This window comes from Ischnura elegans, chromosome 2 (assembly GCF_921293095.1).
Source record: "Ischnura elegans chromosome 2, ioIscEleg1.1, whole genome shotgun sequence".
NCBI classification, from domain to species: domain Eukaryota; kingdom Metazoa; phylum Arthropoda; class Insecta; order Odonata; family Coenagrionidae; genus Ischnura; species Ischnura elegans.
This window is the reverse complement of record NC_060247.1, coordinates 47,322,082-47,334,592: the sequence shown is the minus strand read 5'-3', so window position 1 is coordinate 47,334,592 and position 12,511 is coordinate 47,322,082. Positions and strand designations below refer to the sequence as shown.

Here is a 12,511-nt window from a genome sequence, read left to right as displayed (position 1 = left end):
TTTTCTTTATTGAATCTACATAGGGTGAATCGGAGCACGTTTACGCGGATTTTTTTCAACAAATTTTCTTACGTTTTAGCTTAAGAAATTTTGGGCATCGTGGTTTAATAAAGCAGCTCATGAAATAAAAATTATACGCATTCAGTTGTTGGCTATTTGCGTAATTAGCTGTAAAAAAATGTTTTTAGGTCCAAGTCTGTTGCATACACTTGGCCCATTCAGGGGGCAGGTTGACACGACCCCAGACCGACGCTTGACTGATGCTCAAAATCGTGCAAGAAAAGCCCCTATGAAGCAGCATTCGCATAAAATGACTTAAGGCGCGCCAGTTTTAGTATCTCTGTTTGGAAAAAATGCACTGCGTAAACGTACTGCATGCGTAAACGCACCACGGTGAGCCCTACACATTCGGGTTTAATATCTTGCGTCAAGCACCTTCTGAGAAACAACAGTTTTTGTTCTGTTATCAGGCGCAAGATGAAGCGGATGAAGCTAAATAAATATAGCGAAGCAAAGCAGTGACGCAGCGAGGGGAGGTTTTGGGGGATAAACCCCCCCCCCCCCCCAAGAGCTTAGAGAAATTTTTAATGAAAGATTTTGTTATTAATATTAGGGGGACGGATGACTAACAAACAAAACATATTTATCTATTCACACAGCCACAAAACCCACTATTTTGAACCATTTATCTTAAAAAATGTCTGGGGGAAGTGCCCCAACACTTCCCGCTTACCTTAGCGAGTTTTCTATACCCTACAGACCCGTAGTATTAGCTGCGCCCAAAACCCCCTATCCTAGCTACGCACTTGAAGCGAATGAAGAAATACAGAGGATGGTTTATCGACTCGTGAACATAGCACGCTAAATTGACCATGAGAAAATCATGGGTTTTCATTAGCACATGAGCACAAACAACACAAAAACTGAAAGAATGACCATGCGATTTTTTAATCGTTATCACGAATGCAACACGAATTGTAAATTGAATACGTTTAAACTCAAAAGGGCATATGAGTTGAGATCATGGAATCTACGGAATGAGGACTTCCTAACCTTTGAATTTTCCTTTGAGTAAAGTTGCGTGAATCACATTCATCACCAATTTTTTTAATGATCAAACACGTTCCGTTGGATAGTTATGGTTGGTTTAGGCTTCGAAAGATCATGAGCACAGAAACTACATTTCTCTGTAAATCGTGCCTTGGTAAGCCAGGTACGTCCAAGGACTTAAAATATTCAGATAGATAGTTGGTGATTTCGTCTTCGTTTGTTACACATTTAAAAGATTCGAATCCATGCAGAGTACGAACTATTTGAATTTACCTCGTTTTAGTCATCCACATCTTCGTTCTTGCTCGCTAAATCAACCATCTTTGATTCTTTTGGTGATCAATCATATTATGGAACTCTTTGTTGATGAGCTCACTGAAACTAATTTGCAATTATTCCAAGGAAATGAGTTAAAACTACTCGATTCCTCGACAGGAACACGGACATTACCGTTTGTCAACAATTGCTTGGAGATTTGTTTACAAACACGGTAGTGAAGTGTCAACTCGAGCTGGGCCACGGCTGAGCTTACAATCAGCTCGAATTGAATTTAAAAAATGTAATTTCAATTTAATTAATATTTTGAATATTTTTAGTAATTAAAATGTTATATTGTTACTAAATTCAGTTATTAAAGTGGTAAAAACAAAACAAATTATTTAATTTGTAGTTTTGACCGACTTATCAATTGTTGTGTTACTATAACTCCTAAAAGCATGCCCATAGGAAAGAGATGAATTTTTTTTGTGAAATTATCCTTTTTTTAATAGCCTATATGTTAACCCCGCCTGAGACGAATCCAAAGAACCAAATCTCATTGAAATCGGTGCAGCCGTTCTCGAGTTATAAGTGTTCTAACTAACACCTTTTTCGACTTTCTTTTATATATATAGATATTAAGGCATTCACACAAGGATGACGCTTACTGTGAAAAAATCTTTTGCCTATGCTGTGATGCGAACGAAAGATCTCCCGATTGCCAGTCAGATTTGCTATCAGTAACACCAGCATAGGCGTACCCAGCGAGGGGAAGCGGGGGGCAGCTGCCCCCCCCCCCCCCCTAGAAGCAAAAATCGGAAAAGTCTTTAAGAAAATTCAGTACTGGATTGAAACGAAAGTATTCAGCAAATTTTCTTTAATCCCACGGAAAATGATATGTATTAGTATAAAATATTTAACTAAAATGAAACTATTTTTTCATGGAAATAATCTCATAAACTAATGTCACAACTTGGTCAGCCCCCCCCCCCCTTCTAGACAATGGCTTGCCCCACCCTAGACCATGATATTCCCCCCCTAGTTATGTTCCTGGGTACGCCCTTGTAGTGCTCTTCTCATTCATTCTTATTATATTTATATTATTTTGGCATTCACACAAGGATGACGTTAACCATTAGAAAATCTTTTGCCTTTTCTGTGATGCGAACGAAATAGCCAGTCAGGTTTTCTATCAGTAACACCAGTAACCAAGCCGTCTTCATTCAAGATTAATTCTAGACTAAAATTTTTGAAATAGGTGCTTAAGTCTCGAATCCACATTTCAGATCAAGAAACGAGAGAAATCTTGCTTACTAAGCCACTTAAGAGGGAAAAACTTTCAATGAGACCTTAAGACGACAGCTCTTTTGTTCGTGAAATCCAGTCTAAAATTTACCTTGAAAAAATATGGTTTTTGCAATTTAATTTGTAGCATACCTGAGCGGAAATTGTGAGTTAAGGTTTCTAATTCTGTCTGAGCCAAACTACTTTCTCGTAGTGAATTTTACCTTTGGTTTAAGTAGCATATCCGTTTCACCGAATCCATGCCTTGAATCTTGCGGTAGTGGAACGTTCAGCCGATACTATCGTTTGATAATCGGCCTCACTGACCTATCCCTCCCCGAAATATCGGTCCTACGCTTTCGGTAAAAAATTACAAAATGTTGCCTAACAACAGCACGACCTTAGAATATTCAGCAGAAAATATGTATTTGTGGGTTTCGGCTGAACGCGAATATTGACGATAAAGTCGTAACGAGTGAGGACAGAAATCCATTAAAAATCTTTAATTAAAAGTTAATTTGGAAGAGATCACTTTAGATTTCGGGGATGACTTAAGAATTCGGAAATGGCTTAAGATTTCGGGGATCTCCTAACATAACTTAAGATTTCGGGGAAAACATAAGGAACGGGGAACGGGAAACGGGGGAACACTTAAAACGACTTAAGATTTGGGGATCACTCAAGTTTAGGTAGAACAGTTAAGATTTCGGGGATTGCTTAAGATGTTGGGAAACACTCAAGATTTAGGAGATCACTTATGATTGTGGGAAACACTTAAGATTTCGCGAATCACTTAAGATTTCGGAGATCACGTAAGATTGCGGAGAACACTTAAGATTTCGGTGCTATACTATCCGTCTTAAAAACTTGAATATTGTAGCATACGGTTGTAACGAGTGACATAAAGTCACGGAATAAGGCTGGTTGAACGAGATCCCTGTTAACCAAAATTGTTGTGAAAACGTTGGAAAAACATTGTGCTGCAACCAACATGGAGTTGCTGCAACGTAATCGCAACGTTGCAAAACCAGTCAAAAGTCCTCTCTACCACGTTTTTGCAACGTAATGGCAACGCATTCGCAACCTCTGGTGAGACATATTTACAACACTTCTGCAACTCCTGCACCTTCCTTGCAACATTTATGCAACCCTTCAAAATAATACTCACAATATGCCTTTAAAGAAAAAAAATTATTCATTAATGACATGACAGATTTTAATTATAGATATTCTTCGAGATTCGCAGAGCACGAAACCACACCGAAAAATGCAAGCGTTGGAGGGAGAGAGACGGAGTAGCAACACGTTCGATGTTTCGAACATAAGCGGATCTAGGGGGAGGGGCACGGGGGCACGTGCCCCCTCCAGACCCTTAAAAAATATGCAATGCAAGATTTTTAATACGGTCCCATTATCATTGCGCTCGTTTTGCATTACGAGGTATCCTTGTGCCCCTTCCCCCGGAACAAAATCTTGGATACGGACTTGCTCGTGCCCCCCCTGAAAGAAATCCTGGATCCGCACCTGGTTTTGAATATGCAAATATCGATATTTTCGATGCACCAAATATGCATATCGGTATCGTACCGTCTTTCCTTTCTTTATCTCATATGCAGGGCTTCTGTGTACTCTGCGCCCCTGCTCGTATGCTTCAAAATTTTCAAAATTGTCTTAAGGCCGAAAATTTTTCTTTTCTTGTGAGAGGCAATTTGCTTCAGAAGATGAAAATATGCTTTAAAAACCACATATTTGAACATGTTTGGGGAAAACTATGTCCAAATAACACTCCGATAAGCGACCGGCAACATGTCGCAACCTTTTTGCAACCTAGTGAACATTCCACCCTCACATACAATCAGTGTCTTACGAATAGGATGAATCGGATTTAAATATATGTATATCCTCTGGATAAAATATTACGCTATAAATGTTTTCAGACCAAATGAGTGTATCAGCGACGTAATTAAGACGTTGCAGAAATGTTGCCAAAGCCTAGCTGCTTCCTGCAACTCCTGCATCCTCGTGCAACCCTTTTGCAACGTTTCCGCAACACATTGTATTTACTGGGATGAGTATTGCGTCCTATTAATGTTTTACGGTAAAAATCGTTTCCCTGAATACTTTGGGGAAGACAGTGATGACTTTGGTCTGAAACTCTTTGGATTCAACAGGTCACCCGAAGATTCGTGCCTTTGTGACTCACGGTGGACTTCTCAGCATGTTTGAAACGGTGTACCACGGCGTTCCCGTCGTCACGATGCCCGTGTTCTGTGACCACGATTCGAACGCCGCAAAAGCCGAAATGGACGGTTACGCCATCAAGCTGGAATTGAGGGAACTAACAACGGACAAACTTTTTGGCGCCATTCAAAGGATCATGTTTGAACCAGAGTAAGTGGATGATTTTACTTCAAGCATTTTCCCTGCTTATTATTTTAAAAGAGTGTGCTTTTTTCGACGGGGATTTACGCAACGCTTTTCATTAAAATAATTATTCCATAAATCAATGTTATTAAGTGGTAAACATAAAATCTAAAGTCATACAAACAGAATAAAATAGTACTGTTGAAAAATATAGTTCTGTTGTAAAACAACTCATATTCATCCAATTTTCACCGTTTCCAAAATCACAAGCATCCTTATGCAGTTTAAATGTTACAAAAAAATGTAGATTTCACCTTCAAAGGAAATCCCCGTGACCTTGTAAATATCAAATTTACAGTTATAATAATTTTTTATTGTACGTTAGCGCATAATGACAAACTAGCTAGAAAAACTATCTTTACCAGCATTCTGTATACCTCAGAAATCAGATGAGGAAAGGCAGAGTGATTATGGTTTAGTTAATGAATGATAGCTGGCAGTGGCGTAACTATGGGGGGGTCGAGGGGATAGATCCCCCCCAAAGCCTCAGAGATATTTTAAAAAATATATGAAACTATTGTCTAGTTTTTACATTTAAAAACTGCATCTCCTTAGAGTTAAATTTTTAGTTCCAGGCCATCCCATCCCCCCCAAAGCATATTCGAATATTCTCTAGGAATTCCTATTTACACCACTGATAACTGGTGTATTTTGCCTACCAAGAGAGACGACAGCATAAAATACACAATAATTAAGGAAAAACTTTTGCTGTCTCATAATGTTAGGTTGATATGACACAGTTCTAATAATACAGTAGATTCCGGTTAATTGGGACACATCGGGACTTGTTCATTTTGCCCCAATTAAGCGGCTGCCCCATTAGGCAAACTCTCTCGTATAAAGGCATGAAAAACTTTGAAATGGTAGAAAGAAGACTAAAGAACGTTTATAATGCAACCTAAGTTTATTAAACCATTACTTTGATTAATAAATCAGCAGTTTAGTTAAATTATTATCATTTTTAAGAATTATAATAATTAAATTAAAAATATTTTCCTCAGGCGACGCAGAATGAATGTCTTCTACTTAATCCTATTAAAGAAAAGTCCTATCCTCTTGCAGATAGTATAACAATAAGAGCTTTCAAAATGGGGCAAAAATAGGAACATTTGTGAAAAATGTGAGGAAATCAAAGGGGAAAGTAAAAAAAATAGTATTCTGAAAACAAAAAAATTTAATTTCGTCGCTAGTATAGAGTCTATGTCGCCGGCTCATGGCCCAATAAAGCGGCTTGCTGTCCCAATTAAGCGGAGAATACTCTAGGATATTCCTCTATTGGGTTCTGTTCTTCAAGATCTGCCCCAAGTAACCGGTGGACTCATTAAGCGGAATCTACTGTACTAAGGATTTAATAAATATTGTGTAGAGCATTTTTTAATTCATAAAATTGGTCACAATTTCCTTAACTAATAAGAATTATTGTTAGTAGTACCTGTTTTTTCGGATGAAAGTTTCATGTTATAGGTACATCTATAATTATTTTAAAATACATTTTAAAAGTTTTAAAATTATATAATCATGAAAATTAAAATCATGTGAGCAAAATGAAAGTAATTTGAAACTTAATATTTTGACTATTTGCATGCAACACTATAACAATTTTACGAAAAATTGAGACAAAATTAACGTTTTCTCTCTCATATGTTGCTGCAAGGTTTTGGCAATTTTATCCCCTATCTAGGGGATTCCTCTTCCAGGATAAAGTATAACCAAAATATTTATTGCTCTCTAAGCTCTGTTCGAATTAAACTAATTTTCTTTCGCAGGTTTAGGGACAATGTTCTCCATCGCTCTCTTATCCTTCGAGATCAGCCAGAGACGCCCCTGGATAGGGCAGTTTATTGGACTGAATACATCATTCGCCATGGAGGGGCTAGTCACTTGCAATCACCAGTGCGTAACTTCAGCATCATGCAGGCGTATGGTGTAGATGTGATGGCATTTTTCTTGCTGATATCAATGGTGTTTTTGGCAGCCTTATCTGCAGCTGTTTGGTTCACCCTCCCTATTCTCATAGCTAAACTGAGGATAAGCAAAAGAGTGCCTACCACTGCTGTCCCATCAGTCAGACAACTGGCTAAGAGAAAAGTGCATTGAAAGGACTGCAAAACCCTGAGGTAAGAAGCTATCCACTCATTTTAATCATGAGTGATTTTATTTGCTCCCTAATTAAGAGATGAAATGTCTTGAAAGGATCTGGATCTGAAGATAAACCTGTTGTTCCCAAATTTGCACCAGCAAGCAAATGATTTTCCTTTCTGGAATTTTCGGCAAATCACGTGTTCTTGTGGATGACTCTACGTATGTACACTGCTAATTATTCTGCAGCTATTCCTTGAAATATGCTCTAGTGTTAACGAAAGTTACTTCTTTCCCAAGGAATATGGCAATAAGTACATATGCGCTACCCCAATCATCAGAGGAAAGAGTTTTATTGTATCATGCCAATTAAGATGATCTTCCCTTCTGTTAATAACCTGTCAGTGCCCAAAGTTTTTTTTTAAATCAGTCATCATTCATTTTCATAAAATATTAGCTTACCCGGCGAATTTCGTACCGCCTAACAATCAATGAAGTTACAGTTTAGTTACACCATTTATAAATCAAGAGCGGCAGCATCGTTTTTAATCATGTTTAATTTATTATAATAAAATAAGGATAAAAATTCAATAAAACTACGTAAATGAGTATCAAAATTGCTTGTCAGAAAGACATTTTCTTTATTGAATCTACATAGGGTGGATCGGAGCACTTTCATGCGGATTTTTTTCAATGAATTTTTTACGTTTTAGCTTAAGAAACTTTGGGCATTGTGGTTTTATAAAGCAGTGCATGAAATAAAAATTATACGGATTTAGTTGTTGGCTATTTGTGTTATTAACCGTAAAAAGTTTTTTTACTTCCAATTCTGTTGCGTAAACCTGGCCCGTTCACTGGGCAGGTTAACACAACGCCAGACTGACGCTTGACTGATGATCAAATCGTGTAAGAAAAGCCCCTATGAAGCAGCATTCCTATCAAATGACTTTAGGCGCGCCAGTTATAGTATCTCTGTTTGGAAGAAATGCACTGCGTAAACGTGCTGCATGCGTAAATGCACCAAGGTGTGCCCTACACTTTCGGGTTTAATGTCTTGCGTCAAGCACCTTCTGATAAACAACAGTTTTTTTTTGTTATCAGGTGCAAGATAAAGTGGATGAAACTAAATAAGTATAGCGAAGGGAGGAAGTGATGCAGCGAGGGGGGTTTTTGAGGGTGAAATCTCCCCCAAGAGCTCAGAGAACTTTTTTATAAAAACTTTTGTTACTAATATTAGGGGGACGAATGAGTAACAAACAAAACATATTTAACTATTCACACAGCCGCAAAACCCACTATTTTGAACCATTTATCTTAAAAAATGTCTGGGGGAGAGCCCCCACACCTTTCGCTTACCTTACCGAGTTTTCTATATCCTACAGACCCGTAGTATTAGCTGCGCCTAAAACCCTTAATTCCTAGCTGCGCTCTTGAAGCGAAGGAAGAAATACAGAAGATGGTTTACCGACTCGTTAACATACCACGTTTAATTGACCATGAGAAAATCATGGGTTTTCATTAGCACATGAGCACAAACATCACAAAAAACTGAAAGACTGACCATGCGATTTGTTTATCGTTATCATGAATGCAACACGAATTGGAAATTGAATACGTTTAAGCTCAAAAGGGTATATAAGTCGGGATCATGGAATCTTCTGAATGAGAACTTCCTCATCTTTGAATTTTACTTTGAGTAAAGTCGCGTGAATCACATTCATTATCAATTTTTTTAAATCACCAAACACATTCCGTTGGATAGTTATGGTTGGTTTAGGTTTCGAAAGATCATGAACACAGAGCCTAGAGAACACAGAACACAGGTACGTCCAAGGACTTAAAATCATACAGATAGTTGGTGATTTCATCTCCGTTTGTTACACAGTTAAAAGATTTGAATTCATGCAGAGTACCAACTATATGATCCTGATTTACCTAGTTTGAGTAATCCACATCTTCGTTCTAGGCAGTCAAAATTGTTCTCTCAATCAACCAATTTTGATTTTTGTGGTGATCAATCATATTTTGGAACACTTTGTTGATGAGCTCACCTTCCGATGAAACTAATTTGCAAACATTCCGACGAGGTGAAATCAAACTGCAGGAACACGGACAATTACTGTTTGTTGACAATTGCTTGGAGATTTGTTTACAAACACGGTAGTGAAGAGTCAACTCGAGATGGGCTTACAATTAGTTCGAATTAAATTTTTTAAATACAATTTCAATATTTTAAATATATTTAGTAATTAAAATGTTATATTGCTACGAGGTTCAGTTATTTAATTGGTAAAAACAAAACAAATAATTTAATTCGTAGTTTTGACTGACTTATCAATTGTTGTTACGTTACTAACTCCTAAAAACATATCACTAAGAAAGAGATGAATTTTTTGTGAAATTATCCTTTTTTTAATGTCCTATATGTTATCCGGGGCTGAGACGAATCCATAGAACCTAATATCATTAAAATCGGTGTAGCCGTTCTCAAGTTATAAGTGTTCTAACTAACACGATTTTCAACTTTCTTTTATAAATATAGATGATATATATGAGCTCAACACAATGAACACAATCCAAACTGACTGAATAATAGAGAAAACCTTCTACTAAGTATGTGCACCAAAATGTACGCTAAGATTCACATGTTATATGTATTGGCTTGGCACTGCAATGGGTGCCATATGGCACCCATGGGCATTGACGGGTTAAGTTCATGGTTTCTCCCATCTGACTATCCTAAAGTCTCCATCTGACCATCCTAATTCCTTAATTAGGCCGTAAAATGTTGGATTTTTTTATACAGAGGATGTTTTAGAGGAATAATTTTTCCCAGGGCTCTGAGAAACACAAGGAATTCATTTCAGCTTTTAACTTGAGAAAACATTAATTTTGATTTTAAAAGAACATGATAAAACTACATATAAAGTAGGGAAAAATACTGTGCCTAATTTATGCACTTGGTCCATCTTGATCAGGCATTGATGTGGGACTTAGGTGGTCCAAAAACATGTTACTCTTTGAAAACTTTATGCTTCCCCTTAATGTGGTTGCAAATGACTTGAAGACTTTTTTCGTAATCCGTCCCTTAGGACCTCTTGAAGCCATGCCCAGAGAAGTTTTATACTACAACAATGGTTGTAATTTTTTTCTTTGCATAAAGCTCAATTGGTGGATTAATATTTAGCTATAAATTTGTAAAGGTAGTTTATTTAGATACATTACGTTTCTTTGCCAAGGGTTTCAAATTTTGTCCATTGTGTATCAATATTTTATTGATTAACTCTTTTGCGTCGAACGTCAGGTTGAGCCGATAGGCATTTTCATGCGTAGGAGATCTGACGTTGGGAACAGCTGTCGTGTATGTTTCAATGGAAACGAGTAGACGTCGGCTCTAGCTGATATGAGGGAAGGGAAGTGACTGCTCAGGTAGCATATTGTCGGACGCATTCAGGCCCGGCCTGAGACTCAGCTTAGCAAGTCCCTAGGTCCACTCCTTGGCAATTAAGCCCGACCCTCCCTCACTCCCAATTTATGTTCATCCTCACTGAAGGAATCTGTTGGGGAGTATGTAGTAATATTGTGAGTAGTGCTTTTAATGATATATTTTGTTGCATACTACAATTGATTTATATTTAAAAATGAATTTTTTAGTTTGTTCTGGGCATAAGCAATTTCAAAAGAAATTTAGTGTTAAAATAAATGGACCTCTGGACATACAGCCTTATTACCTTGTATTCACTAACTTTGTTGCTATTAATGCTAGAAACCCGTCCAAAATTTCACAATGCTAAAAAAATATCAGTAATTATTTTACAAGACTAAATTATTGATTATCAAATACAATATTTGATTGAAAAAAAGCAGTGGTAACTCAACACGTTGACAGTGTATTCATGCTATATTAGGGTTAGAGGGTCTAGTCCAGAGGCCGAGTAAGGGATGGGCTCCCTGTTGAGTTGGGACGGACAAAAATACCATGGTAACTGCACCCCGAAAAAGAGCTCCACACAGAGAGGTTTAAAATATTCTCATACTACTCATAGTATGGAAAACATTTTCCAATCGTAGGCACCAGCAGGAAAGGGTTTAAAAAATGACCACTTCTGTCTAATACATCCAACAAATTCATCCATTGGATGTATGTATTCTGTAAGTAAATATGATCCTTGAGGAGTACGCAACGTTTAAATTCCTGGGAAGTATTTGGAAGAAATTATTTTCAAAAATGAATTTCTAAGGTCTCCAGAGACCTGAGGATATTCTTTAGGGTTAATAGATTCCTTTAGTATTTGGTATTGATTGGAAGAGAAAATTATGAAAAATAAAAATTAGCATAATAATTGTTTAATTGATTAATCACGCTGAAAAAATTTATTTTATGGTTTGGAAATTCATTCAGGTATGTGACTCCTAATTGCCAGAGCCCTCCTCTGAGGAACCTCAGTCAGAAGGTTGGTATGAAATTAAAAGACTACAAGGGTCTCACACTCACTCTGCTCCTCAGAGGTTCAGACCTCTCACTATTTCCCTTGTTCATTTGAAAACTTGCAACTCCTATACTCTGTTCATTTTATCTTTGCTGGTGAGCCGGTGTGGCTAAAGCAAGTGGAGATGAGGGAAGGAAAAGTTTCTCGGCATGTGACTTTCCATCGGCCAATCAGCAGACTGTAGGCTTGGCCTCAGTCAGTCGCTCTCAAACCTCCGTCGAGTCAACATCGTGGAGCAGTGTTGCCAAACCTCTCCTTGTATGCCTTTAAGTATGCCTTTCACCAACAGTGCCTCATTCAGCGCGGTAGCTGACAACATCATGGGCTTCTGTGAAAGGATTATCCACAACAGGCGCGCAGCTAGTAATTGACCCTTAGAGTACAAGAATGTTCATATACGTTTTGCCTTCTGGCTGTGGTATTTACTCACTTTATTGCTCCCTGGATATTCTGCACTTGGGCTCTTTCCCTCACCATAAGGATTGCCAATGGGCTTAACTTTACCAGATATGATGTGAAACACTTTGCACTTTCCACATAAAAATTTATTAAACTACAGTCCAAATGTTTCACTGCACTGCAGCATTATTAAGACTAAACCTTAAGCACTGCAGCATTATTAAGACTTATAAATACAAAATTCCACACTTGCAAACATTTGAGAAGGTGGGGGTGGAAGGTGGGGTGAAAGGAGGGAGGGTTGGCAATTTTAACTGACCGTTGGTCTGGGGTGAGGTAGGGGAGGGGGGTGATGACTATTTTCAGGTGCTCAGAGGGTTTTTTTTGCTTCCCAGTGTAAAAGACCCTGTTGATATCAGGGATGAAAGTGGAATTTATAGGCTAAAGTGTGGAGATTATATGGCATCATACATTAGACAGACGGGGAGAAGTCTGAAGATCAGAGCAGAAGAGCATAAGAGGGACTT

At 37.8% G+C, this 12,511-nt stretch overlaps 1 protein-coding gene across 3 annotated transcripts in view; it reads left to right on the top strand.

Annotated features, from left to right (window-relative positions):
- The window catches only part of LOC124153677 (UDP-glucuronosyltransferase 2B7-like), a 372,180-nt gene that overhangs the window by 107,151 nt on the left and 252,518 nt on the right, over positions 1-12,511 (top strand). For all 3 annotated transcript variants that reach the window (XM_046526984.1, XM_046526982.1, XM_046526983.1), the window contains 2 exons: positions 4,764-4,983; positions 6,783-7,133. In XM_046526984.1, coding sequence (XP_046382940.1) covers positions 4,764-4,983; positions 6,783-7,113 — 551 coding nt within the window. In that variant the 3' untranslated portion in view covers positions 7,114-7,133. The remainder of the gene's footprint in view (positions 1-4,763; positions 4,984-6,782; positions 7,134-12,511) is intronic.